At 37.4% G+C, this 25,037-nt stretch overlaps 1 protein-coding gene across 3 annotated transcripts in view; it reads left to right on the top strand.

The window, feature by feature from the left end:
- Positions 1 to 25,037, top strand: part of LOC150088228 (uncharacterized) — a 107,936-nt gene that overhangs the window by 71,503 nt on the left and 11,396 nt on the right. For all 3 annotated transcript variants that reach the window (XM_090370638.1, XM_090370637.1, XM_090370636.1), the window contains one exon: positions 11,600 to 11,725. In XM_090370638.1, coding sequence (XP_090226764.1) covers positions 11,600 to 11,725 — 126 coding nt within the window. The remainder of the gene's footprint in view (positions 1 to 11,599; positions 11,726 to 25,037) is intronic.

Below are 25,037 nucleotides of genomic sequence, written 5' to 3'. Positions count from 1 at the left end.
CCGCAGTTTCGGACAGGTCAGTCTCACCAAGGCGGATTGACCTGTTATGCTCTGCAAGGTGGTCTTGAAGGCTTCTTGAGCTCTCCCCATGTAGCAACTACCACAATCTTTGCAAGTTATGTGGTATACCACCCTGCTGTGCAAAAGAGGGGTGACCAGAGTCTTCACGTTAGAAAACAGAGAACTCAAGCTTCTTCCGGGTAGCTGCATGCATTTTATGCGCTATTCCTGGGGGATTTTTGAAATCTGGCCCGACATGCCCGGATAGTAGGGAATGTAGGTGGTAGGCATATTGTCATGCGTTGATGATAGTTTCGGGCGGATTGTGAGCTCCTGAACTTGCAATAAGCACTTGTCTAAAATGTGGCTTGGATAATCACAATTGACCAGGTCTGTTCTCACTCTGGAAATCTCTGTGCACCTACCTTCATCTGAACTGGAATGGCTCCAAGCACGGGAGAATAGGGTGCGGGCGGTGCTGTTGAGATGGCTAGGGGCAAGGCCCGATCTCTAGTTGGTAAACTGCCCACACCACATTGTCTTACGGTATACCAAGGTTTCCAGGTGTGGGCCCACACGTTTTATCAGGACATCTAAGAATGGAAGGGACCCATCAACTTCCAATTCTGAACTGGATGAACACCGACAATGAATTGAGGTACTCCAGTAATGTTGTTTCAGAACCATGTGGGATGACAATGAAGATGTCATCGATGTACATGCACCATGATGTAATAGGCACTGGCAGGTCCAGGAATATCTATTCTTCCAATTCCTCTATGGCGATGCTGGCCATGACAGAGTTAACGGGGGCACCCATGGCAGTACCGTGCACCTGCCTGTATAAGGAATCCCCGAAGGTAATGACGCTGCCTGTTAAGCATAGATTGAGGGCAGTACAGATGTCTGGTGGTTAGTGATGTTCTGCTTGGTAGATTTGAGTCATTCTTCAGAAGTCTCTTGGTGCAGTTCACGGCCTGTTGGACTGGGATTCAATGTAAACAGGGACACTACGTCAGATGACACCATAATCTCGCTGTCAGAGATTGAGAGCTCTTTAATAAGGTGAATGAACTTGCTGCTAAGTATATTGCATGACTCCTTACACCTCTTGTGGGAAATACCGCCCACACTGTCACTAACAGCAGCAAGTTAGCACTGCACGCACAACTCTGTATTCATTAAAAATTTTGTCTCTAACATCTTTATCCTGTAAGAATTCCAATGAAGGGGTCCATTTAATCCTGAAAGCTGTATGTCACTTATCGTTTATTAAACTTTCTGGATCAATTATCATCTTAATTATCATCATGGAATCAATTATCATCTTAATTATCATCATGGAATCCAGTACTACAGGCCCATTTACCTACAAAATAAAATAATTTTCATGCATACGGGGTACACACGCTGCTTTTTATTTTATCAATGCAGTGGATTTAGATATAAGCATAACTTCACACACGCACATTTATATATATTATGGGATCCCACATTTGTCTTCACAAAATCTGTTACTCTTTCCACTTTTCTGTTGGATTGTAGTGGACTGACAATCACTTTTTTGTGAATTTTTATTGGCTAGTATACTTATTTGATAAATGACAACTGATGTTTCTTTTTTTTTAGCAACTACATTTGATCAGAACATCCATTGATTATTTGGATTTCCTGATTGAAACTACTGGATATTGACACACAAATATCCAGTATTTTCTACTTAAATTTTATCATCTTTTTATAAGTTTGTTGGTTTAATTTCATTTAATTCAGTTTTATCACAATTGTTTTATCAAGAGTAAATTACCAAAAGGAACTGATGTTGAGCTCATTCTTCCACTACATCTGCCTTTTCTTGATGATTTCCATTGGCATACTAGGAAGTCGTTGGGGGAAGGAGCTTTTGGTGAAGATTCCTGCTAACATAATCGATTCTCCTTCCGCCATGTTTCACACCAAACTTTTGCAGCCTGCTGTGCTTGTTGGCACTGACCAATTTTTATGAACAGCATAAGACAATATGTAGCTTTTAACTTCTGTTCCACTGTGCAGTGTATCATCCCCTTTGGCTATTAAAAAATTTCTAGTAGTATAAGCCTAATTTTGATCAAAGTTGTTTTATGGCAAAAAAGTCAGCTGTGGTTTTCTGTGACTGACAGTCATTGACTGCATTGTCCTAGCAACACATTTTGAGTAATGATCCCAGAGGATACCCAGCTATTAAAAAAAAAAAAAAGGAAATTGATAAGCAAAAAAAAAAAAAAAATACAACATTTATTAGGTAATCCATGTATATATTTTTATTCCTTCTCAAATGGTTAAAAAACATTTTTATCACTGGTGGTGTAAACAAGAGGAGTGCTGTGAGTTCCACCCCTCCACCATCATTTTTCAATTTTCAGCTAAGCAGGACTTTATTTTAAAAATACAATAGTTTAGAAAATGAGATGGAAACAGATTTTATGACAAATAAAATCCTTTTTTAAATACAATCACACCTTGCTATAATTCATGTTTTTTCACCATTTTAGATATAGTGTCAGTGTGAGCATATACCTAATGCAGCTTATGCAAAAAAAAAAAAAAGAAAAAAAAAAAATACAAATTTCACAATGCCATGAACTCCATGGAATGAAAACTAAAAAATCTGACTACTGACTAAAGAACCACTGACTACTCTATTTGCTTCTATACTATATTAGCATTAGCACAGGCACATGATGCAAGAAAGCAAGCTTATATAGCATCAGCCAAAAAATAAAAATAAAAAACCCTTCCCATTTCACTGATTCATTCATTCCACATGTTTGTCTAGTTCTGCCTTGAATTTATTTAAGCTATCAAATTCCATAACAAGAGATGGAAGTTTGTTCCAGCAATCAACTATCCGCTGGCTAAAGGCAAACTTCCACACATCTATACTACAACTGTCTTTCCTCTGTTTGAATCTATGCCCCCTCAGGTTTGCAATCTGAGTAAGAGGAAGAATGCGCAATATGGCCTATGTAGCCGTTGTACCAGAAAACACCACAACAACAACAAGAGGAAGAATCCCATCAGCATTGAGCCTGCTCAATCCATTCAAAGCCTTATACACCTCAATCAGATAACCTCTCAGGTGCCTAGTCCCCAGAAGCTGCACTTTGCAGAACTTATGCCTTTCTTCATAAGAGCACCCCTTGTTTCCTTCGCCAGTCTTGTTGCCCTTCTTTGTACTTGTTCTGGCATCTCTACATCCTTCCTAAAATGAAGCTACCAGACTTGTATCCAATACTCAAGGTGCGGTCTGACATTAAACTAATAACATTAGTGCATGTAGAGCAGTACCCATTGATTACCACTCTCTGTCTTCTCCCACTCAACCATCCTTTTATCTGTTGTAGTAACTTGCCCTTAATGCCATACTGTTCCAATTTTTACAGTAGTCTTCCATGTGCAACAGTATCAAAAGCTTTCCTGAAAGCCAAGTATATGATATCAAAATTATTTTTTGAATCCAGTTTCTTTCTGATCACATCAGAGTATCCAATGAAATTGGTCACACAAGACTTCTCCTTGACAAACCCATGATGTGTCTGAATTATTACTGCTGTCTTGTCTAGATGATCCTGCAATGCTTCTTTAACCAGTGACTCCGTTATTTTCCCCCAGAATAGAAGTCAAACTAACAGGTCTGTAATTACTCGTGTCACCCTCTGATCCCCCTTTGTCAATTGGAGATACATTTGCAATCTCTAGTCTGTGGGGACTCCCCCCAAGATCAAGGATGCTCTCATAATTATGGCTAAGGGTTTGCTTACTTCCTTTATCACCTCCTTTAATATAACTGGATAGATCCCATCTACCCCAAGTGCCTTTCTTATGTTTAATTTTAACAATTTCTCCTCCACTTTGTTCTCAGTTATTACAAAATCATTTAACTCCCTGTCAGAGTTTGATAAACATCTGGTCCTCTCCTCCTTGAATAACTCCTCATGCGTAAATGTAGATGCAAAATACTCATTTAGTTTGGAGGCCATCCGAGAATGATAGTCTACAGTCAAACCGTTGATATCAATTGGACCCATCTAATTCATCCCCTTCCTTTTAGAGTTTATATAAGTAAAGAAGTCTTTGCTGTTTTTCTTTGCATCCTTTGCCAAAGATTTTTCATAATCTGCCTTCGCTTGCCTAATCTCCTTTGTGACTTGATTACAGACTAACTTGTATCTACCATAGGCTTCTGTGTCACCTGACAATATTTATGTGCATCCCATACATTTTTCTTCTCTGCCACGAGTCTCATTAGTTCATCTGACATCCATTTGGGCCTAAACCTAGAGCAGTATTTCTTAGTTGGAACAAAAAGCCTAGTAGCTTCCAAAATTACTTCCTTGAATGCCGACCGGGCCAGCCGGGTGGGTAAGGTGCCTGCCTGGCAACCCAAAGGTCGCTTGTTTGAATCCCGCCTCGGGCTTGGATCAAAGTACTGCAAAAACCTTGGGAGGTGCACTATGGCTACAGAAGCCGATGCACCAATAACTACCAATAAAAAAAAAAAAAACTTCCTTGAATGCTTCCCATTTAGAATTTGCTGTTGGTAACATCACTAGTTGGTCCCACTGTGTAGAAATTAAAATATCTCTGAGACCACTGTGGTCACCTTTACGAAAGCAAAAACCCTTCCCTTTATCCTTGATGGTAGTTACATCTTTAAGTAAGTCCCACATCAGCACACTGTGAACACTGCCACCTAGTGGTTCTTTTATCTCTTAATTCTTAATGCATGAATAATCACTGCCGATAATCAGATCAATAGTGTTACTCTCTCTTGTTGCCTCTCCATGACATGCTTCTGTAGAAAACAATTATCCAATAAATACACAAAAGCCTTGCAGTGACCAACCCACAAGTTCCAGTCTATATCTGAGAAGTTAAAATCCCCCATTATAAGACACTGATTTATTGGCCCACTCTATTTCTCTGTATAATTGTTCACTTGTACTCATCAGAGTCATTAGACCAATAAACTCCTCCCCTCATTTTTGCTTTCCCAATTTTTTTTGTCACACCAAACTGACTCAACTTTGCACTGTCCGTATATGTCAGCTGGATGCACTTCCTTAGATTTTATGTGTTTCTTAACGAACAGCATAACCCCTCCTTCCTTCCTATCCTGTCTATCTTTTCTGTACACATTGTACTCCCCAAATTCTAATTCTACATCCCTTATATCTGAATGGCACCATGTGTCTGATATCCCAAAATCCTCCCAATTGGACAATATTTTATAAACAACAGGACTTATCCAAGGGTAATTACTATAGATATCCAGTTTTTCACCTTTCTCTCTCAATTAGAAATTGAGTTTAAAAAAATACTGTACATCAGTAAAATGGTAATTTACTCATGGGAAATTCATAAAAGTAAACATTGTTTCTCTAAGAGGGGAGATAAAAATGGGGAGCCACATTTTTCATTTGCGATATATATAGAGGATGCTGCTCGTTGTGATCACTTCAGGACACACACACAGCTTAATTGATGACAGTAACTGATGCCAAAAACAAGATTGTAGTGTTGTTTATTGATGTAGAGGGAAAATTTTACATAAAAAAAGGTGAAAGTGGACAGAAAGAAAACATTAAAGCATTATATAATACTTGAAGGGGTCCTCTTACCAAGAAAGGCTCAAGTTGTGCAAATTGCAGCAGCTGGAGACTAGGCACCTGTGAGGTAATCTTATTGGGATGTATAAGGCCTTGAATGGGTTGAGCATTCTGAATTCTGATGGGATTCTTTTGTTTGCTCAGATTATGAACCTGAGGGGGCATAAATTCAAATTGAGGAAAGACAGTTGTAAAATGGATGTGTGGAAATTTGCCTTTTGCCAGCAGGTGGTTAATTGCTGGAACAAACTTCCATCTGTCATTGTGGAAATTGATAGCTTAAATAAATTCATGGAGGAACTGGACAGACTTTTAGAGGGAAATGGATGTGTGAAACTGTTTTTTTTTTTTTTTTTTTTTGGCTGATGCCATATAAGCTCATGCGCTTGCTTTTTTGCATCACATGCCTCCATTACTACTACTGCTTTCATTTCATTGTTGACGTTTTCTTCCAGAAAGTCAAGAATAAAAATTATATATCTTTATAATATAAAAATTATATTATATTAATAAAAATTAAATATTATATATCTGGAATCCCATATAAACCATTAATAACAAATAAAGTATTAAAATCAGAAATTTGAAAAGGGTTGATGCTCTGCTTTAAAACAGTCAGTTTGGTTGGAGTACAGATGCAGTACTTTCTATCACAGAGTAATAACACTGACAACCATACAAACTGTATGAACCAACAGCATAACTAAACATGCAACATGTCAGAAACAAGAGCAAATCTGGTTATTACATAATCACTTCCCCTGCACATTCATAGACTGTGATAAGGCACAAAGGGGGGGAGGTCTTGTTAATGACATACAGGAATTTTGCTAGCAGGGATAAGGAGGTGATTATCCCTTTATATAAGGCAATGGTCAGGCCACACTTTGAGTACTGCATACAAGTGTGGAGGCCTCATTTTAGAATGGACGAATAACTGCTGGAACGAGTACAGAAAAGGGCAATGAGATTGGTGAGGGGAACAAAGGGGTGCTCTTACCAAGAAAGGCTTAAGTTCAGCAAATTGCAGCATCTGGAGACTAGGCACCTGTGAGGTGATCTTATTGAGGTGTTTAAGACTTTGAATGGTTTGAGCAAGCTAAGTGCTGGTAGGATTCTTCCTCAGATTCACTTGAAGGGGGCATAAATTAAAATTGAGGAATGACAGTTGCAGAATAGATATGCAGAAATTTGCCTTTAGCCAGTGGATAGTTGATTGCTGGAACAGCCTTCCATCTCTTGTTGTGGAAGTCTTAAATGTGATAGCTTAAATAAATTTAAGGCTGAGCTAGACAGGCATTTGGAGAGTGAATGGATGGGTGAAATGAGACTTTTTTTTTTTTTTTTTTTTTTGGTTGATACTGCATAAGCTTGCTTTCTTGCATTGTATTCCTCAACTAATGCTAATATACACCCAACAATGTTGTATACTTGTCCTTATGGACAGAGGTACACTCAAGATGAGAGTGTAATCATCCATCATGCCAAATGTGCATAAACAAAAAGTAATTTTAGGGACACAAGGAAGACTTCTAGCATCTGCACAGTCTAGCCCAATCTCTGGATCTTAGTTCCAGTGAGCATCTATGTGGAATGAACCAAAGAAGCATGTCCATCAGTGCATTCCTCTCTCTGTTTCACTCCAGGAATTGAGAACAGTTTATTAAATGAATAGTCCAATATTCCTTATGTTACTTTTGACTCCATCCCACATTAGCATTAGTAGAGGCTTATGCAGCATCAGCCAAAAAAAAAAAAAAATAAATAACCCACTTCCATTTCACCCCTCCGTTTGTTTGAAATACCTGTCCAGTCGAGCCTTAAATATATTTAGGCTATCAACTTCCACAACAACAGATAGAAGTCTGTTACACCAACCAACCAATCAATCAATCAATCAATCAATCAATCAATCAGACCACCTCGCCGGTGCCTAGTCTCCAGACACTGTAATTTGCAAAACTTAAGCCTTTCTTCATAAGAGCAACCATTTGTTCTATTCACTAATCTTGTTGTTCTTCTCTTTACTTGTTCCAGCAGCTCTACATCCTTCTTGAAATGAGCCCTCCAGACCTGTATACAGTACTCAAGGTGTGGCCTGACCATTGCCTTATACTTGGGAATAATCACCTCCTTATCCCTGCTAGAAAAATTCCTGTATATCATTGACAAGACACCATGAGCTACTCTTGCAGCCAGTTTGCACTACTCTTCATGTCTGCCTACACAATTACCCCCAGGTCCTTTTCATTCTCTACCACTATCAGTGTAGTACTACAGAGTTGATACGGTGCTCTGGGGTTGCTGTTTCCCATATGTAGTACTTTACATTTGTCAATGTTAAACTTCATTTGCCGTCTCTCAGCCCATCTGCTCAACCTTTCCAGATCCTGTTGCAGCAGCATAGCGTCAGTAGTGTCCTTAACAACCCTGCCAACCTTTGTATCATCTGCCAACTTGGACATTAAGCTTGATATACCATCATCAATATCATTTATAAATACAGAAAACAATAATGGACTCAACACTGAACCTTGAGGGACTCCACTAATAACATTAGTCCACGATGAGCAGTGTCCATTGATTACCACTCTCTGTCGTCTCCCCCTCAACCACCCCTTTATCCATAGCAGCAATTTGCCTCCAATGCCACACTGCTCCAATTTGCGCAGCAGTCTTCCATGTGCAATGGTATCAAAAGCCTTTCTAAGATCCAAATGTATAATATCAAAATTATTCCCTGCATCCAGTTCTTTTGTGACTGCATCATAGTATTCAATCAAATTGGTCAGGCAAGACTTTCCCTTAACAAATCCATGCTATGTTTGAGCTATAATTGAAGTCTTGTCTAGATGATCCTGCAGTGCTTCTTTAACCAGTGCCTCCATTAATTTTCCTGGAACAGAAGTTAAACTCACAGGTCTATAATTACTTCTGTCAGCCTTTGACCCTCCTTTGTGAATCAGGGTCACATTTGCACATCTTCAGTCTATGGATACCTCCCCTGAGTCCAAGGAAGCTCTCATAATTATGGTTAAGGGTTTGCTTACTTCCTTTTCTGCCTCCTTTAATATAACTGGATAGATCCCATCCACCCCAGGTGCCTTTCTTGTGTTTATCTTCAACAGTTTCTCCTCCACTTTACTCTCAGTTATTATAAGATTATCTAGCTTACTACCAGAGTTGAAAACACCTCTGGCATTCCCCTCCCTGAATAACTCCTCATGTGTGAATGTAGATGCAAAATATTCATTTAGTTTGTTAGCTACCTGAGCAGGATCATCAACAGTTGAACCATCGATATCAAGTGGACCAATCTGATTCATCTCCTTCCTTCTAGAGTTTACATAAGTAAAGAACTCTTTGCTGTTTTTCTTTGCATCCTTTGCCAAAGATTTCTCGTAATCTGCCTTCGCCTGCCTAACCTCCTTTGTAACTTGGTTACAGATCAACTTATATCTATCATAGGCTTCAGCATCACATGTTAATTTATATGTATCCCATGCATTTTTCTTCTCTGCCATATGTCTCATTAGTTTGTCTGACATCCATTTAGGCCTAAACCTTGAACAATATTTCTTAGTTGGTATGTAAAGCCTAGTAGCTTCCAAGATAAGTTCTTTGAATGCGTCCCATTTTGAATTTGCTGTTGGTAACATCATCAGTTGGTCCCACTGTATAGAATTTAAATACTGTGTCAGACCATCATAGTCGCCTTTACAAAAGCAAAAACCCTTCCCTTTATCCCTGATGGTAGTTACCTCTTTGAGTAAATCCCACTTCAGCACACTGTAATCACTGCCATCTAGTGTTTCCTTTATCTGCAGATTCTTATTGCATGAAGAATCACTACTGATAATCAAATCAAGAGTATTACTCCCTCTAGTTGCCTCCTGAACATGCTGACGTAGAAAACAATCAACCAATAAATCCCCAAAAGCCTTGTTAGTGTGTGAGTGACCAACCCACAAATTCCAGTCAATATCTGGGAAATTAAAATCCCCCATTATAAGACTGATTTAATGGCCCACTCTACTTCCCTGTTCAGTTTCTTATACTCATCAGAGTCGTAGGCCCATAGCACACTCCTACTCTCAATTTTGATCTCCCAATGCTTATGTCACACCAAACTGACTCGACACTGCACTGTCCCGCGATGTCGACTGGCTTCACTTCCTTGGATTTTGTGTGTTTCTTAACTAATGGCATAACCCCTCCTCTCTTCCTATCTTGTCTATCCTTTCTGTACACATTGTACTCCCCAAATTCCAGTTCTGCATTCCTTATATCTGTGTGACACCACGTCTCTGATATCCCAACAATTTCTGCCTTTGATGTTTTGAGCAACACCTCAAATTCATCAAATTTATTTACCAAACTCCTGGCATTGGTGTACACGCAAGTATACATGCACCTGTTCCTATTCTTAGCTACCCTAGCACAACCCATGTGTTTACTTGTACCGCAATGATTCCCAGCAGTCTCTGAAATATTCTGCATCTTGTTTTCCAAGCTGCTGCTCATTCCAATAGAAGCAGTGCAAGAATCACTTTCACCTCTGCCAGTGGCTACTGTTAATCTATTAGGCCTTGTATCCCCCCCGAAGGTAGCAGTTTTCCGACCCACCTAACACTGCCTCGATAGCATCAGCAATTTTCAGAGCAGTGATTAGGGTTAGTTACAGTCCAACATAGTATTAGCATATGTTCTTAATAACGTATAGTAAGTAAGTAATGAAAGTAATAAAAGTAATGTATTTATTACCTCTTGCAGTTTCACCACCAATTTTGGAAAAAGTTAATTATCTTTTTCATATGCCTGTTTACAACTAAGAACTGTTTAATTACCATGATTAGGTGCATCATTCAGTAAGATAAAGTTACAAATTAGGATTTTTAAATATCTTTAGTCATTTCATTGCTGGCCCACTTTGGCAAAACATTTGTCATTACTTCCTCTCACTTTGTTTTTGCACAACCAAATTTTGATTGATAATACTTTTTGATCAACCCTGTTGTGCAGTCCATTGATTTAAAGCTTTGATGTAGTCTATTTGAACCAAATAGCAAATACAGTCACCACTAAATAATATATATTTTCTGTCATGTACTCTTGAGTTCCTTGCCTGTCACATAGCTATAGTTGATTTCCTGTTGTACCATGTGAAAAAGACCTGGATTAAAATATGGATAAGAGAAACATATGGCATTTTTTTCACACTGTGGTTGAGTTAATCAAACAGAGCACTGCATCTTCCATCCCAACTCCTTGCCTGTTGAGCCCTACCACCCTAAATACTTTTAATGTCCTTAACATTTCTCCCTTGTGGAGGGTGAGGTGAGAGTGCCTCTACAGGGGTGCCCCTCTGCCCCTTTATAGTCCAGTTTCTGGTAGCCTTCCTACCATCAACCTTCTTCAGTTTCATCTATTGCAAATTATTTAAGCTATCGCCCATACATTCTCTTCCAACAAAAACTTTTTTTTTTCCCTCTCTTTTTATTTTTAGGGGCCTTTTCTGGTAAGCTCAGGCAAGGCCAGGGTTTGCTCAGCCAGTGATCCTTACTACCTGGCCTGGTACAGTAACTAGAGCAGTGGTGTTTCACAGGCTCTTAGGCTAAGAGACCAGATTAACAATGTAACCCTACACTACACTATAAACCACATATTCCTCACATTGTCTGACCTTTACAGGGTACTGTATTCAACACAAGAGAATTGATTGCAGTGTTGTGGGAAACCACTGGTGCTCCTTGACCCTTAACACCATATGCTATGTGGTTGACTTAATACGTGTTTGGTGACGGTTGTATTGTATTATCTCTCAGATATTACTATGCAACTTTCATGAAATATACAGAAAAATATTTTGACATCTCATGGTCTTAGTGCTTTGCTACTTATTCTAATTAATCTAACCAGCCATTGTTTTTTTTTTTTTTTTTTTTTTTCAGGTACACATGAGCAACCATCACCATCTGCACCTCTGCCTTCTGAACACCTTTACAGTGGAACAATTCCAGATTTTTCAGGAACTTGTAATTCTAGTGAGACTTGCACTTACAGTGACTGTTCTCAGAGTACGTATAAATATTTTATATGAAGGGGAAGTTTTTGAAACATTTGTGCTTTATATAGAATCTAATAATTGTTGAATACCTACCATTTGTTTGTTTATTGTACTATTGGTTATCTGCTATCACAGTAATATTTTCACTTTTAAGTCCACTGCATGTATTAGTTTTAGTATTAGCCATGTAGTGCAAGGAAGCACAGCTTTTGCTGCACCAGCAAAAAAATAAGGAAATGAAATGAATAACTGTGCATTTCCCTCCTCATGAAGGTAACTATCCAGAATGAGAGTAATCATGGTATGTTGGTATAACAAGATCTAGAAAAATTAGATGGTATGGGCTTAGAAGAGGCAACTGAAGTTTAACATTGATAAATGCAAGGTACTACATATTGGTAGCAGTAATCCCAGAATATGATATCAAGTATATGAAATCCAAGTATATGATATCAAAATTATTTTTTGAATCCAGTTTCTTTCTGACCACATCATAGTATCCAATCAAATTGGTCAGACAAGACTTCCCCTTGACAAACCCATGCTTTGTCTGAATTATTACTGCTCTTGTCTAGATGATTCTGCAATGCTTCTTTAACCAGTGACTCTATTATTTTCTCCAGAACAGAAGTCAAACTAACAGGTCTGTAATTACTCGTGTCATCCTTTGATCCCCCTTTGTGAATTGGAGATACATTTGCAGATCTCTAGTCTGTGGGGACTTCTCTCGAGATCAAGGATGCCCTCATAATTATGGCTAAGGGTTTGCTTGCTTCCTTTACCACCTCCTTTAATATAACTGGATAGATCCCATCTACCCCAGGTGCCCTTCTTATGTTTAATTTCAACAATTTCTCCTCCACTCTGCTCTCAGTTATTATAAAATAATTTAACTCTCTGTCAGAGTTTGATAAACATCTGGCCCTCTCCTCATTGAATAACTCCTCATGTGTGTATTTAGATGCAAAGTACTCATTTAATTTTGACAGCTGTCTGAGAATGATCATCTACGGTGATGAGAAAGATGATGGATATTCAAGAAGCTGAAGCTGTTTGTATAGGGCAAGGTTTCTCAAACTGAAAGGTGGAATGCAGTGTGCTATCATCAGAAAAACTGAATAGAATTTCCAAGTCATTTGAAGAAGGTTATTAATATACAAGAGGAAATGATTTGAAAAAAGAAGTGAACTTTGGAAAATACCATCATTAGTAGAGAAGTTACACAGAGCCATTTACCATCATTTGCAGAGAGTGTTTAGAGGAAAAACTGGATACCCAATTGTAAAAAAAGGTACACAAACCATAAGGTGGAAACTTGTTAGAAAGACCTTTATGCCAAACGTGAACAAAATCCATAGAAATGTCAAGAGCAACTGCTTCAGTTTCACTAAGCTTTTTCATTGAATTTGTCCATAAATGAGTAACAGAGCCAAAATGTGACCATTGGATTGTTATTTATGGAATCTGTATTTGTAATAATTGATAGGACAGAAGGTTTTGTAATAGTATAGAAGTTGGCAGTTAATGGTGTCCTTTTGACAGAAGACCAAAGGAGGCATTGAGTTGTGTATACTGGGAATGGTAGAAGGTGGCTTGCCAAGATCATCAATACAATGTTAGAAGAAAAGTAGGATTCTAGTAAGTTGGCTTTATCTTTTGCTCAGGAGGCAGTAGAACCAGTGGTGAGCTATAATGGGCTCGCATGGACTTGCGAGAGCTCATTATTATTTTTTTTTTTTTCGAAAATTTGTGAGCCCATTGTTGAGACAATCATTTATTTTACAAATGAAATCCTGAATTTAATTATTGAGTATCCAGAGCCGAAACTATGGTGGGGCAAGAGGGACCCCATCCTCAGCATTTTAATGGCACAATCCATCAGTTATGTATTTTAAAATTGCTTCATTTTTGATTTAATTACAGTCGGACCTCTGTTTAACCAACTTCTTTATAGCGAATTTTTTTAAATTCCCCTTGGTAATTACATTTAAAATGGTTTCCGTTGAACAAAGAAAATTTCCATGTAACGAACGAATTCGGAGAGACAACTTTGTATGCATTGGTCTCACCTCTGGCCTTTAGATAATTAGGAAGCATGAATTAAGGATGAAAGGGATTACCAATTCACAATGTTAGTGCTGTCTGTAAAACCTATGCAGTCACATACCGAGAAGTCGCACTAGTCAATATGCTTTCCATAGCCAGTCAGAGGATTAAGAAGATTCCCAACACAGATAATAGCCTCTAGTCAACCTGTGTTATGGTTTCCCTTTACTCCGACAAACAGGCATATGTGTTTCGGATCCATGCCTTCCAGTAAATTTCTCCGTCTGTGTTTACTTGGTCACAGTAGCCGAATATCTGTGTGATTCCTACGTTTTGAACAATATTCAAAGAACTAGTGACAGTAGTAATGAATTGGGGGGGGGGAATTGAGGCAACTAAGATATTATATAAATAAACTTTACGACGATGAAATGTTTGCAGATTTTGAAACTTCGTTGAGGCTTTCACTGTGTAGAAAATGTTCTAAAATGATGGCATACAGGCAATAATTTAAAAAAAAAAACTGTATCATCAATCTCCAAAAAACAAGCGCGAATTAAGGATGATTGCTAAAGAACTTGATATGGAAACTATATAGATCGGTTGTGTGTTCGGGCCACCATGAGCAGCTTGTAGCTTGCAGATGGCAATTGCGGCTTGGAGAAATTATCCCGCTTTGTGCAAACATTTTGAATCAGAAGTTAAATATTCCTGATTATTAAATCAACTTTTAAATCTGGAATTTCTTAACCATTTAGCACTAATGATCGACATCCTGTAGGAGCTCTCTTACCTTTCAGAAGTTTTACAGAATCACTATGGTAAAAGCAGATAAATTAATTATTCAAACTATCAATGCTATTGCTAATTTGAAAAATTCTAAAGGAAATTATGAAGGTAAAATTGAGAGCATGTTGAAGTGGAAAGAATTTAAAGGAATAAAAATCAAAAGTAAAAAAAATTACCTTGTGACAAGTTATTAAACACTTTGTTTTATCTTTAAAGGATAAGTTATTAATGCAACAGAGTGATTTTAAATTAAATAAAGAAAATAATGATAACATTGAAAGAAATTTTAAACATGTTACTCGAAATCGTGGAATATGAAAGAACTATCATCTCAGTGGAAAGATGGTGAAAATCGAATAGTTTAAGTTTAAGTTTTCTGATAAAATATGAAATAAAAATTATGATTTTAGAGATTTTGTCCAAGACAGTTTATCTTTAAAGTTGAATGAAATTCCTGTTTCAATTAAGAAAGCCAGAAATATCTTTGAAACCATTGTGATTAGCATTGCTGAAGCTGAGTGGGCTTTCAGTGTAATGAATAATATTGAGTGAATGAATAAATGAATGAGTAATGTTGACAATTAAACATGTTGCAGATTATGATGCCCATACCTATAAATGGAAAACCATTGCTTCAATTTGATCTGGATCGTTACGTCAAATCATTCCTCTGTAATCATTGCTCAGCAATTGAGCAAAGCAGAAGATCGATAACAAATATTAATAAAGTAGTAAATTGTATATGGCAATTTTTAGAATAAATTTTTCTTGAATATTTGTGTAATCATTTTTTTTCATGTATTCTGTGATTTTGTGTACTTTTTCTGAAAGTTTTTTTTTTATGTAATATTTGTTTTTATATTGTGGAATGTTTTGTGATAGTTTTTATGTTATTTGTGATATGGGAAATATTTCATGTTATTTTTTATTCTCAGTATTGAAATTTTATCATGAAAAAAATGTATCCATTATATTTCCCTAGTTGTTAAAAAAAAAAAGATGAATAAAAGTTGTGTGCCGAGCTTGCACGGTAGATGGTTTATGTGAAACATCCTTCGTGTTTCTTTTAGGTATTTTGATTTGTATATATTGATTGTAAAATAAAGGAGCTTTTTTATTGTAAATATTTTATTATCATTCACAAATGTTCATAATTTCTGGAAGACAAGATACAATGGATTTATGATAACTAAAGTAAGAGATGTATACTTGCAATTGCAACATATCTAAATGTCTCTGGAAAACAGCATCGATTGAAGTACCAATCTTGTAGTTGAAACAGCACATGCAGCTGTTAGGGGCACCTAACAATGGAATGTAACAAAAATGCGAGACGAAAAAAAGAAATTGTTGACAAATACTTGTATTGTTGAAGTCATATGATAAATACCTTTATTTGCAATCATATGTACTGCAGTTATAACTTCAGGAAGTATGATTGTGATGTTATACTATTCAAGAATTCTAAAAAGTTAGAACTCCAGACACTATCGTACCCAGTTATCATGTGGGGGGGGGGCAGGACGAGCAGGGTTTTTTTTTTTTTTTTTTTTTTTAGATCTAGGAACATTTTACATATTCACTTATACGCATTAAGCAGGTAATGAGCCCCATCTGTCCACCCCTCTGAATCCGCCCCTAATTCAAGATATCATACCAGTCACAAAAAATGCGTCACGCACTCTAATCACACTACTAGCAGTGCGAACGTGGGAAGTGCCTCTGGTGGAAGCCGCGAATGACATCACTTCCATGACCGATCAAATTTACTGGGTAGAAAGTTGGAAAAACTGAGAGCCCATTTTTAATATATTCACAACTCACCACTGAGTAGAACCATCAGGTTTTAACAGAGATGAGAATATATAGATAGACAAAAGTGGTGGCCAGTAGCTTTGGAAAGAGGCCAGAATGCTTCACTATTGTTTGGACAAGAAGTAAATTTTATACTCTTAGCCTATTAGTAATGGCAAGTGCCTATTAGTAGTGGCAGGTTTGCGTTCTTACTAAAAATGAGTCCTCCCAACCTGTATGCAATGCTCAAAATATGGCTTGACCATTGCCTCATAAATTTGGTTAATTACCTCTTATCCCTGTTAGGAAAATTCCTGTGTATTATTTACAAAACTTGAGGTGCATGGGAAATATCCAATTACATTAAGGAAAGCAGCAAAAGAGGCCCCTGGTAACCTTTCTGCACTGCTCAGAAAAGTTTGTTTCAGACTGCACAATTATTCCTGGATCATTTTCCACTACCCTGAGTAGTGGAAAATGAAAATGACCCGGTAACACACAGTTGGTACATTACTCTGGGATTACTACTATCCACATACAGTACCTTGTATTTCTCAATGTTAAACTTCATTTGCCATTTCTCGGCCCATCTGCCAAATTTTTCTGGATCTTGTTCCAGCAACATACTGTCATTAACTACCCTGGCAATCTTTGTATCATCTGCAAACTTAAACATTAAGTCTGATATAACTTCACCAATGTCATTAATAAATACAGAAAACAAAAATGGATCCAAGCACCGAACCCTATAGGACTCCACTGATAATATTAGCCCACAAAAAGCAGGTCAATTGATAACCATTCTGTCTTTTCCCACTCTACCATCCCTTTATCCATAGCATTTCCCTTAATGCCATAATTCTCCAATTTGTACAGCAGTTTTTTATGTGCAAAAGTATAAAATACTTTCCTAAAACCCAAGTAGATGATATAAAAATCATTTTTTGCATTCAGTTCCTTTGTCATTGCATCATAGTATCCAAACAAATTGGTCAGACATATTCTCCCCTTAACAAACTAATGCTGTGACTGAAGTATAAATGTAGATGCAAAATTATTCAGTTTTTGGCAACATGAGAGAGATCAATAATGGTTGAACCAAGTATGAAGTGGACCAATGTGATTCATCCCTTCTAGCGTTTACAGAAGTAAAGAAATATTTGCTGTTCTTTGCATACATTGCCAAAAATTTTCATAATCTGTCTTGGCTTGCTTAACCTCCTTTGTCACTTGATTGCAGACTAGTTTATATCTGCCACAGTCTTCTGTATCACCTGATAATTTATATGCATCCCTTGCATTTTTTTTCCCTCTGTCACATGTCTCTTTAGGTCATCTGACATCCATTTAGGTCTAAGTCTTGAACAATATTTTTTACTTGGTATGAAAAGCCTAGTTTCTTCTATAATTACTTCTGAGTGCTAACCATTCAGAATTTTTTGTTATTATTGGTCCCACTGTATAGAATTTAAAAACTTTCCCAGTACAGTAAACCCCTGCTATTCGTGGTATCTGTATTCGCAGTTGCTGATTTAATATAAAATGAAACCTAAAAAGCGCCCATAAAAAAAACATGGGCGTGGCTAAAATTATCTTTCCCGGTCAAAACAGCGCTCAGTGGGTGGGGGGTGACAAAATCGCGAGCGTGGATGTTTCTCGCTAATCCTTGTTCAGTATGTGTTATGCACTTGTCATATAAAGTTTCGTCGTTTGCTTTTAATTTATATGCTTATAAATTGAATAAATTTATCAATTTATATGCTTACAAAAGTGATAGATCTACCGTTTTGCAGTGTAAAACAGACTTTTTCGAGTGTGTTAACGGAAGAAAGTGACTTTATTGTGGACAAGTTCTTTCTAACCCGTACAAAAATATGGCTATGAATAACAAGGGAAATGTGAAAATATCAAAGAAGGTGATGACATTAGCGAATAAAATTGAGCTATTAGACAAAATTTCTAATGGTGAAAGTGTCTCCTCAGTGGCAAAACATTATAAAATCAATGAGTCAACAGTACGATCAACCAAAAAATCGTAAGAAAAAATCCGCCGTAGTGTCCGTGAAAACACGCTAATTGGTTTCAAAAATTTGCTCTGTAACTCGTGATGTTAAATTAGAAAAAATGGAAAAAGCTTTAAATTTGTGGATAGAAGACCGAACTCAAAATAAAATTCCATTAAGTTCACTCATCATTCGTGAAAAGGCAAAACTCCTTTATCAACACTTTAGCGAAACTGGTGATAGCACTAGCGGGATAAGTTTTTTTTGCTAGCAAAGGCGCTGGTTTGAAAGATTTGTTTGAAATTTCTAATAAATATTACATTTAATATTAAATTGTTTCTTATTTTCATTTCGATGCCATATGCTTGCATTTCACTATGTACTGTCTGTGTACATAGTCATATTATGAAGGTACATATAATACATACATAGACAGTTTTAGACTAGTTTTTCTTATATATTTCATATTTTGGAACAGAACCCCTTTATTACTTTGGGAGCCATAACTCAGTATTCGCGTTTTCGGTATTCGCGGCATTTCTCAGGAACGTAACCCCCGCGAATAGCGGGGGTTAACTGTACTCTCAATTCATTGCTTCCTGTAGTCTTAATTCAAAAGATGTCAGAAGAATTTTAAATAGTGTTGATTCCAAGAAAGTGCCATGCCATGATGATATTTCTCCATCTGTTCTTGAAACCTGTGTTTCCCCTAAGCTTACTCCTGTTCTATGTCGCCTTTTTTCGCTTTTTTATTCGACAGGGTGTTTTGCCTTCTGCTTGGAAATTTGCTTATATTCTGCCAGTTCCTAAAAGGGGTGAGAAATCCTTCCCCTCCAATTATCATCCCATTGCACTTACTTCTATACTTTCTAAATTAATGTAGAAATCTGTTAACCACCAACTCTTAAAAACTGTCTAGCAAACTTCCATCTGATCAGTGATCACCAAGTATATATTTCATTAGTGTCAATCCACTGGTGATATACTGGCTTATGTTACCCACCAGTGGAAAAATTCAGTGGAAATGTTTGGTGAAACTAAAGCAGTTGCTCTTGACATTTCAAGAACTTTTGATATCGTATTTGGCATAAAGGTCTTCTAAATAAGCTTCCATCTTATGGTTTGCGAATTGTTTTATGTAATTGAGTGTCCAGTTTTCTCTCTGACCGCTCACTGTGAGTGGTGGTAGATGGCTCTGTGTCTTCTAAGTTCTCCACTAATGCAAGTGTCCCCCAATGTTCAATTCTTTCACCCATTCTTTTCCTCTATTATATTAATGACCTTCTTCCAGTTATGCACCGGAAATCCTATACATAGTTTTGCTGATATTGGCACATTGCATTCCACCTTCCAGTTTGAGAAACCTTGTCCTGCACATACAGCTTCAACTTCTTGAATATCCACTACCAGTTCCTTAAATGCTGATCTGCAGGTAATTCTCTTGTGGGGAAAATATAACATAGTTGGATTTCATTCCTTCTAAAACTCAGTCCTGGCTTATATATCACAAAAAGGATTCTTCTGCTCCTATGCTTGTCTTCGATGACACTCAGATTTCTAGACAAGATTACATATGTTTGTTTTGGGATTACCCTGACTTCTAATCTCTCTTGGCATAAGCACATCACAAATAGTGCTTCCTCTGCATCTAAAAAACTGGGTTTTCTCTTTCTCTCTCGGTGTTACTTTTTTTCCATACATCTTTTCACTCTTTGTAAAATAATAAGAGGAGTTTACCTCAATATAGTACATAGAACACTTCCATATGATACACACCGGAAATTAAAATGAAGAGTATCATACGGAAGTGGAGAGTATCATACGGAAGTGTTCTATGTACTATATTGGGGTAAACTCCTCTTATTATTTTACAAATATTGACATCAACATAGAACATATTGAGCATTACAGCTCTGGTTCATACTGTCTAATCTTTTCCCTCTATACATATCTCATTTCTGCCCTACCATGGAATATTATTCCCACATCTGGGGCGGTGCCCCCAAAACCTCTCTCATGCTTCTAGATTCCATTCAAAAAAGGGCAGTTAGATTAGTTAATAACCCATTTCTAACAAAGTCAGCAAGTAGTTATGCATCAAGAATCTGCAGAAAAAGGAACCACTAGGTGGCAGTGATCACAGTGTGCTGAAGGGGGATTTACTCAAAGAGGTAACTACCATCAAGGGTAAAGGGAAGGGTTTTTGCTTTTGTAAAGGTGACTACGGTGGTCTGAGACAGTATTTAAATTCTATATGGTGGGACCAACTGATGATGTTATCAACAGCAAATTCAAAATGGGAAGCATTCAAAGAATTAATCTTTGAAGCTACTAGGCTGTTCATACCAACAAAGAAATATGTTCAAGATTTAGGCCTAAATGGATGTCAGATGAACTAATGAGACATGTGACAGAGAAGAAAAATGCATGGGATACATATAAATTAACATGTGACACAGAAACCTATGATAGATATAAGCTGGTCTGTAACCAAGTTACAAAGGAGGTTAGGCAGGCGAAGGCAGATTACGAGAAATCTTTGGCAAAGGATGCAAATAAAAACAGCAGAGTTCTTTACTTATGTAAACTCTAGAAGGAAGGGGATGAATCAGATTGGTCCACTTGATATCGATGGTTCAACTGTTGATGATCCTGCTCAGGTAGCTAACAAACTAAATGAATATTTTGCATCTACATTCACACATGAGGAGTTATTCAGGGAGGGGAATGCCAGTGGTGTATTCAACTCTGGCAGTAAGCTAGATAATTTTGTAATAACTGGGAGTAAAGTGAAAGAGAAATTGTTGAAGATAAACATAAGAAAGGCACCTGGGGTGGATAGAATCTATCCAGTTATATTAAAGGAGGCAGCAAAGGAAGTAAGAAAACCCTTAGCCATAATTATGAGAGCTTCCCTGGACTCAGGGGAGGTACTCATGGACTGGAGATGTGCAAATGTGATCCCAATCCACAAAGGAGGATCAAAGGTAGACACAGGTAATTACAGACCTGTTAGTTTACCTTTTGTTCCAGGGAAATTAAGGAGGCACTGGTTAAAGAAACATTGCGGGATCATGTAGACAAGACTTCAGTTATAGCTCGGACACAGCATGGGTTTGTTAAGGGGAAGTCTTGTCTGACTAATTTGATTGGAAACTATGATGTAGTCACAAAGGAACTGGATGCAAAGAATAACTTTTTGATAACATATATTTGGATCTTAGAAAGGCCTTTGATACTGTTGCATATAGAAGACTGCTGCACAAATTGGAGAAGTGTGGCATTAGAGGCAAATTGCTGCTATGGATAAAGGGATGGTCGAGTGGGAGAAGACAGAGAGTGGTAATCAATGGACACTGCTCTTCGTCGACTAATATTATTAGTGTAGTCTCTCAGGGTTCAGTGTTGGGTTGATTGTTGTTGTATTTATAAATGATATTGATGATGGTATATCAGACTTAATGTCCAAGTTTGCAGACGATACGAAGGTTGGCAGGGTTGTTAATGACACTAATGACAGTACACTGCTGCAACAGGATCTAGAAAAGTTGAGCAGATGGGCTGAGAGGTGGTAAATGAAGTTTAACATTGACAAATGTAAAGTACTATATATGGGAAGCAGTAATCCCAGAGTAACATATCAACTCTGTGGTACCACACTGACAGTGGTAGAGAATGAAAAGGACCAGGGGGTTATTGTGCAGGTAGATACGAAGTTTTCTGAGCAGTGCAGATGGTCTGCAAGTGTAGCTCATGGTGTCTTGTCAATGATACACAGGAATTTTTCTAGCAGGGATAAGGAGGTGATTATCCCCTTGTATAAGGCAATGGTCAGGCCACACCTAGAGTACTGTATACGGGTCTGGAGGCCTCATTTTAAGAAGGACGTAGAGCTGTTGGAATGAGTACAGAGAAGGGCAACAAGATTAGTGAACAGAACAAATGGTTGCTCTTACGAAGAAAGGCTTAAGTTTTGCAAATTACAGCGTCTGGAGACTAGGCACCTGCGAGCTGATCTGATTGAGGTGTATAAAGCCTTGAATGGTTTGAGCATGCTCAATGCTGATGGGATTCTTCGTCTTGCTCAGAATAATCGCCTGAGAGGGCATAAATTCAAATTGAGGAAAGATGGTTCTAGGATAGATGTGTAGAAGTTTGCCTTTAGCCACCGGGTGGTTGATTGCTGGAACAAACTTCCATCTGTCATTGTAGAAGTTGATAGCTTAAATAGATTCAAGGTAGAACTTGACAAATATTTGGAGCAAGGGGATGGGTGAAATAAGGGTTTTTTTTTTTTTTTTTTTGGCTGATGCTATATAAGCTTGTTTCTTGCATCGTGTGCCTTTGCTAATGCTAAAAGTCTCTCCACTCTTGTCTCATGGATGTTCTGTTTCTGCTGCATGACTTTTCTATAGATACTTCAATGGGCACTGTTCTTCAGAATTGGCTTCTATAATGCCTGTTCTCTCTTCCAAACCACTCTGTTCCACAACCAGTCAGCATTCTTTTACTGTTCAAATTCAGTTTTCTGGAATAACCTGTCTCCATATGCTTTTCATGAAAATTACAATCTGCAAAAATTCAAGTCTAATGGCAATAAGTGTCTTTTTTTCAGCTTCTCAACCATCAACCTATGCACGGTACTGAGTATTATAGGTTCTAATACCTCTCGTGTTTGGGGTTTTTAAAAAAAAAAAACAGAAAAAAGTGACTCCTCTCTTTACGTTAGCAAGTGTGATACTCTACGGTGTGTTCACTGCCATGATTTGTTAACCATAAAACACACTCATATGGGAAGTACCATTGGTGATACTGATAATACAGTATCACCAATGCCAATTTAGTAGCATTCTGTAGTTACTTAAAATTAATTCACCTACATAATTGCTGTTAACTAACTCATTATGCTAGTTCCTATCAGTATATAATGAACATGTACTATATGGCTGCTGCTGCTGCAGCACTTGCACCAATAAACCCTAACAACAACATCCCATTTCACATTCTTGTAATGACAAACAACATGCACCTGAGAAAGGCCACAATAGAAAAGGCTATTTTCAAGAAGAGACTATCACAAGGTTGTGGTCTGAGATGGCTAGAGGATCATTCACCTTGACTATTATCCTTTGAAGGGTGGTTCATGAGAAAAAGGTCATGAGTGTAAGGTGTGTAGTTAAAATTGCTATTCTGATAAGTGAATAAATGACATGTGTGAGATTGTTAGTAATCAAAAGCCTTGGCATATCAACCAGCTGGGTAGGGCTTACAATACCGGTCAAAATCTTAATACTGGTATTTCGGTATTTTTTAATTTATGAAACTGGGATACCGGTATTCCAAAAACAAACGTTTTTCTCAATGAATTTTGATGACAGTTAATAAAGTAAGAAAAAAACAAGTACTGTAATTACTTGAATTCAAGTTTTAAATAAATATTCTGAAAAAAATCATTAAAAATACAGTTATTCTAAAAACAAAAAAAAAAAAAAAAAACATATTGTTACCGCAAAGTTTAGTTATGTTTAAGCTTCCACGCTACCTGTCCGAATAAAGTGAGCTCTTAAGAACCATAAGCAATCAATAGTATAATCGTTTAAAATGAATCTAATTTTGGTACATATTTGATTAGCAGCAGAAAATGCCCTTTCGGATTCTATTCTGGTACTAAGATAATCGTAGACAATCTCAGTCCATATTTTCTAGACTTTGAACTTTTTTAGCAAAAATAGTTAAAAGTATTTCATTAATTTCCGACTCAAGTTCATCTTTTAAAATGTCATTAGAGTCAGGCAATTTTTTATTTTGGAAAGAATTTGCGGAACACTGATGTTCTGTTCCATGTTGGTCTTCCATGGTTGAATTATGTTCATCATTTTCTGAAGGAGAAAGACGTTTTATTCAGCGAAGTATAATTTTCTCTATAGTATCTTTACTGAGTCAGAGAGAGAGCAAAGAGTGGAGATAAGGAATAAAGAGAGCAAAGAGGAATTCTTCACATGTAAAAATGCAAAGAAGAGAAGGACAAATCAGATTGGACGCATATGTAATTGCGTGGGATAGTATTAGATACTCCAACTGATGTTGCAGATGAACTTGACAGTTACTTTGCATCGATATTTACCGTAGAAAAACCCTTCACGTCAATGAGAAATTATGGGAATGAAGTTTAAAAAAATGTAATTAATGATGTTGAAATTTTACATGTTGATTTAATGAGAAAACTTTCGTGCCCACAGGCAAGTAAGGCTCCTGTCGTTGATGGCATATACCCTATAATCTTAAAGGAGGTGGCAAGTGAGTGCATTGAACCATTATGAGAGCATCACTGGACTCAGGGGCACCTCCGTAGCCAGGTGGGAAGGAGGAGCAGTGCGTAGCACACGCTTCTTGATTAGACCGGGGTTCGAGCCCGTCACCACCAAATACGGAGGATGCGGAAAGGTCAGGGAATGACCACCGCATATTCCCGGAGCAATATGGCCTTAGTTGCTAATGCTCCTAAAAACCAAATAACTAACTAACTAACTGAACTCAGGAGAAATTCCGTTGGATTGGTGTAAATTGGAACATAGAGGCTGTTCTAGGAGTGTAACGGGAAATTACCGACCGGCCAGTCTAACTTCAGCAGCAGGGAAAATCATGGAGGCAATGATCAAGGGTGGAATTCAGGATCATTTTGATGGAAAT

Source organism: Mastigoproctus giganteus, chromosome 3 (assembly GCF_048544385.1).
Source record: "Mastigoproctus giganteus isolate SK-2022 chromosome 3, ASM4854438v1, whole genome shotgun sequence".
In the NCBI taxonomy this organism is placed as follows: domain Eukaryota; kingdom Metazoa; phylum Arthropoda; class Arachnida; order Uropygi; family Thelyphonidae; genus Mastigoproctus; species Mastigoproctus giganteus.
The sequence above is the reverse complement of the archived record's forward strand: the minus strand, read 5'-3'. Positions and strand labels throughout refer to the sequence as shown.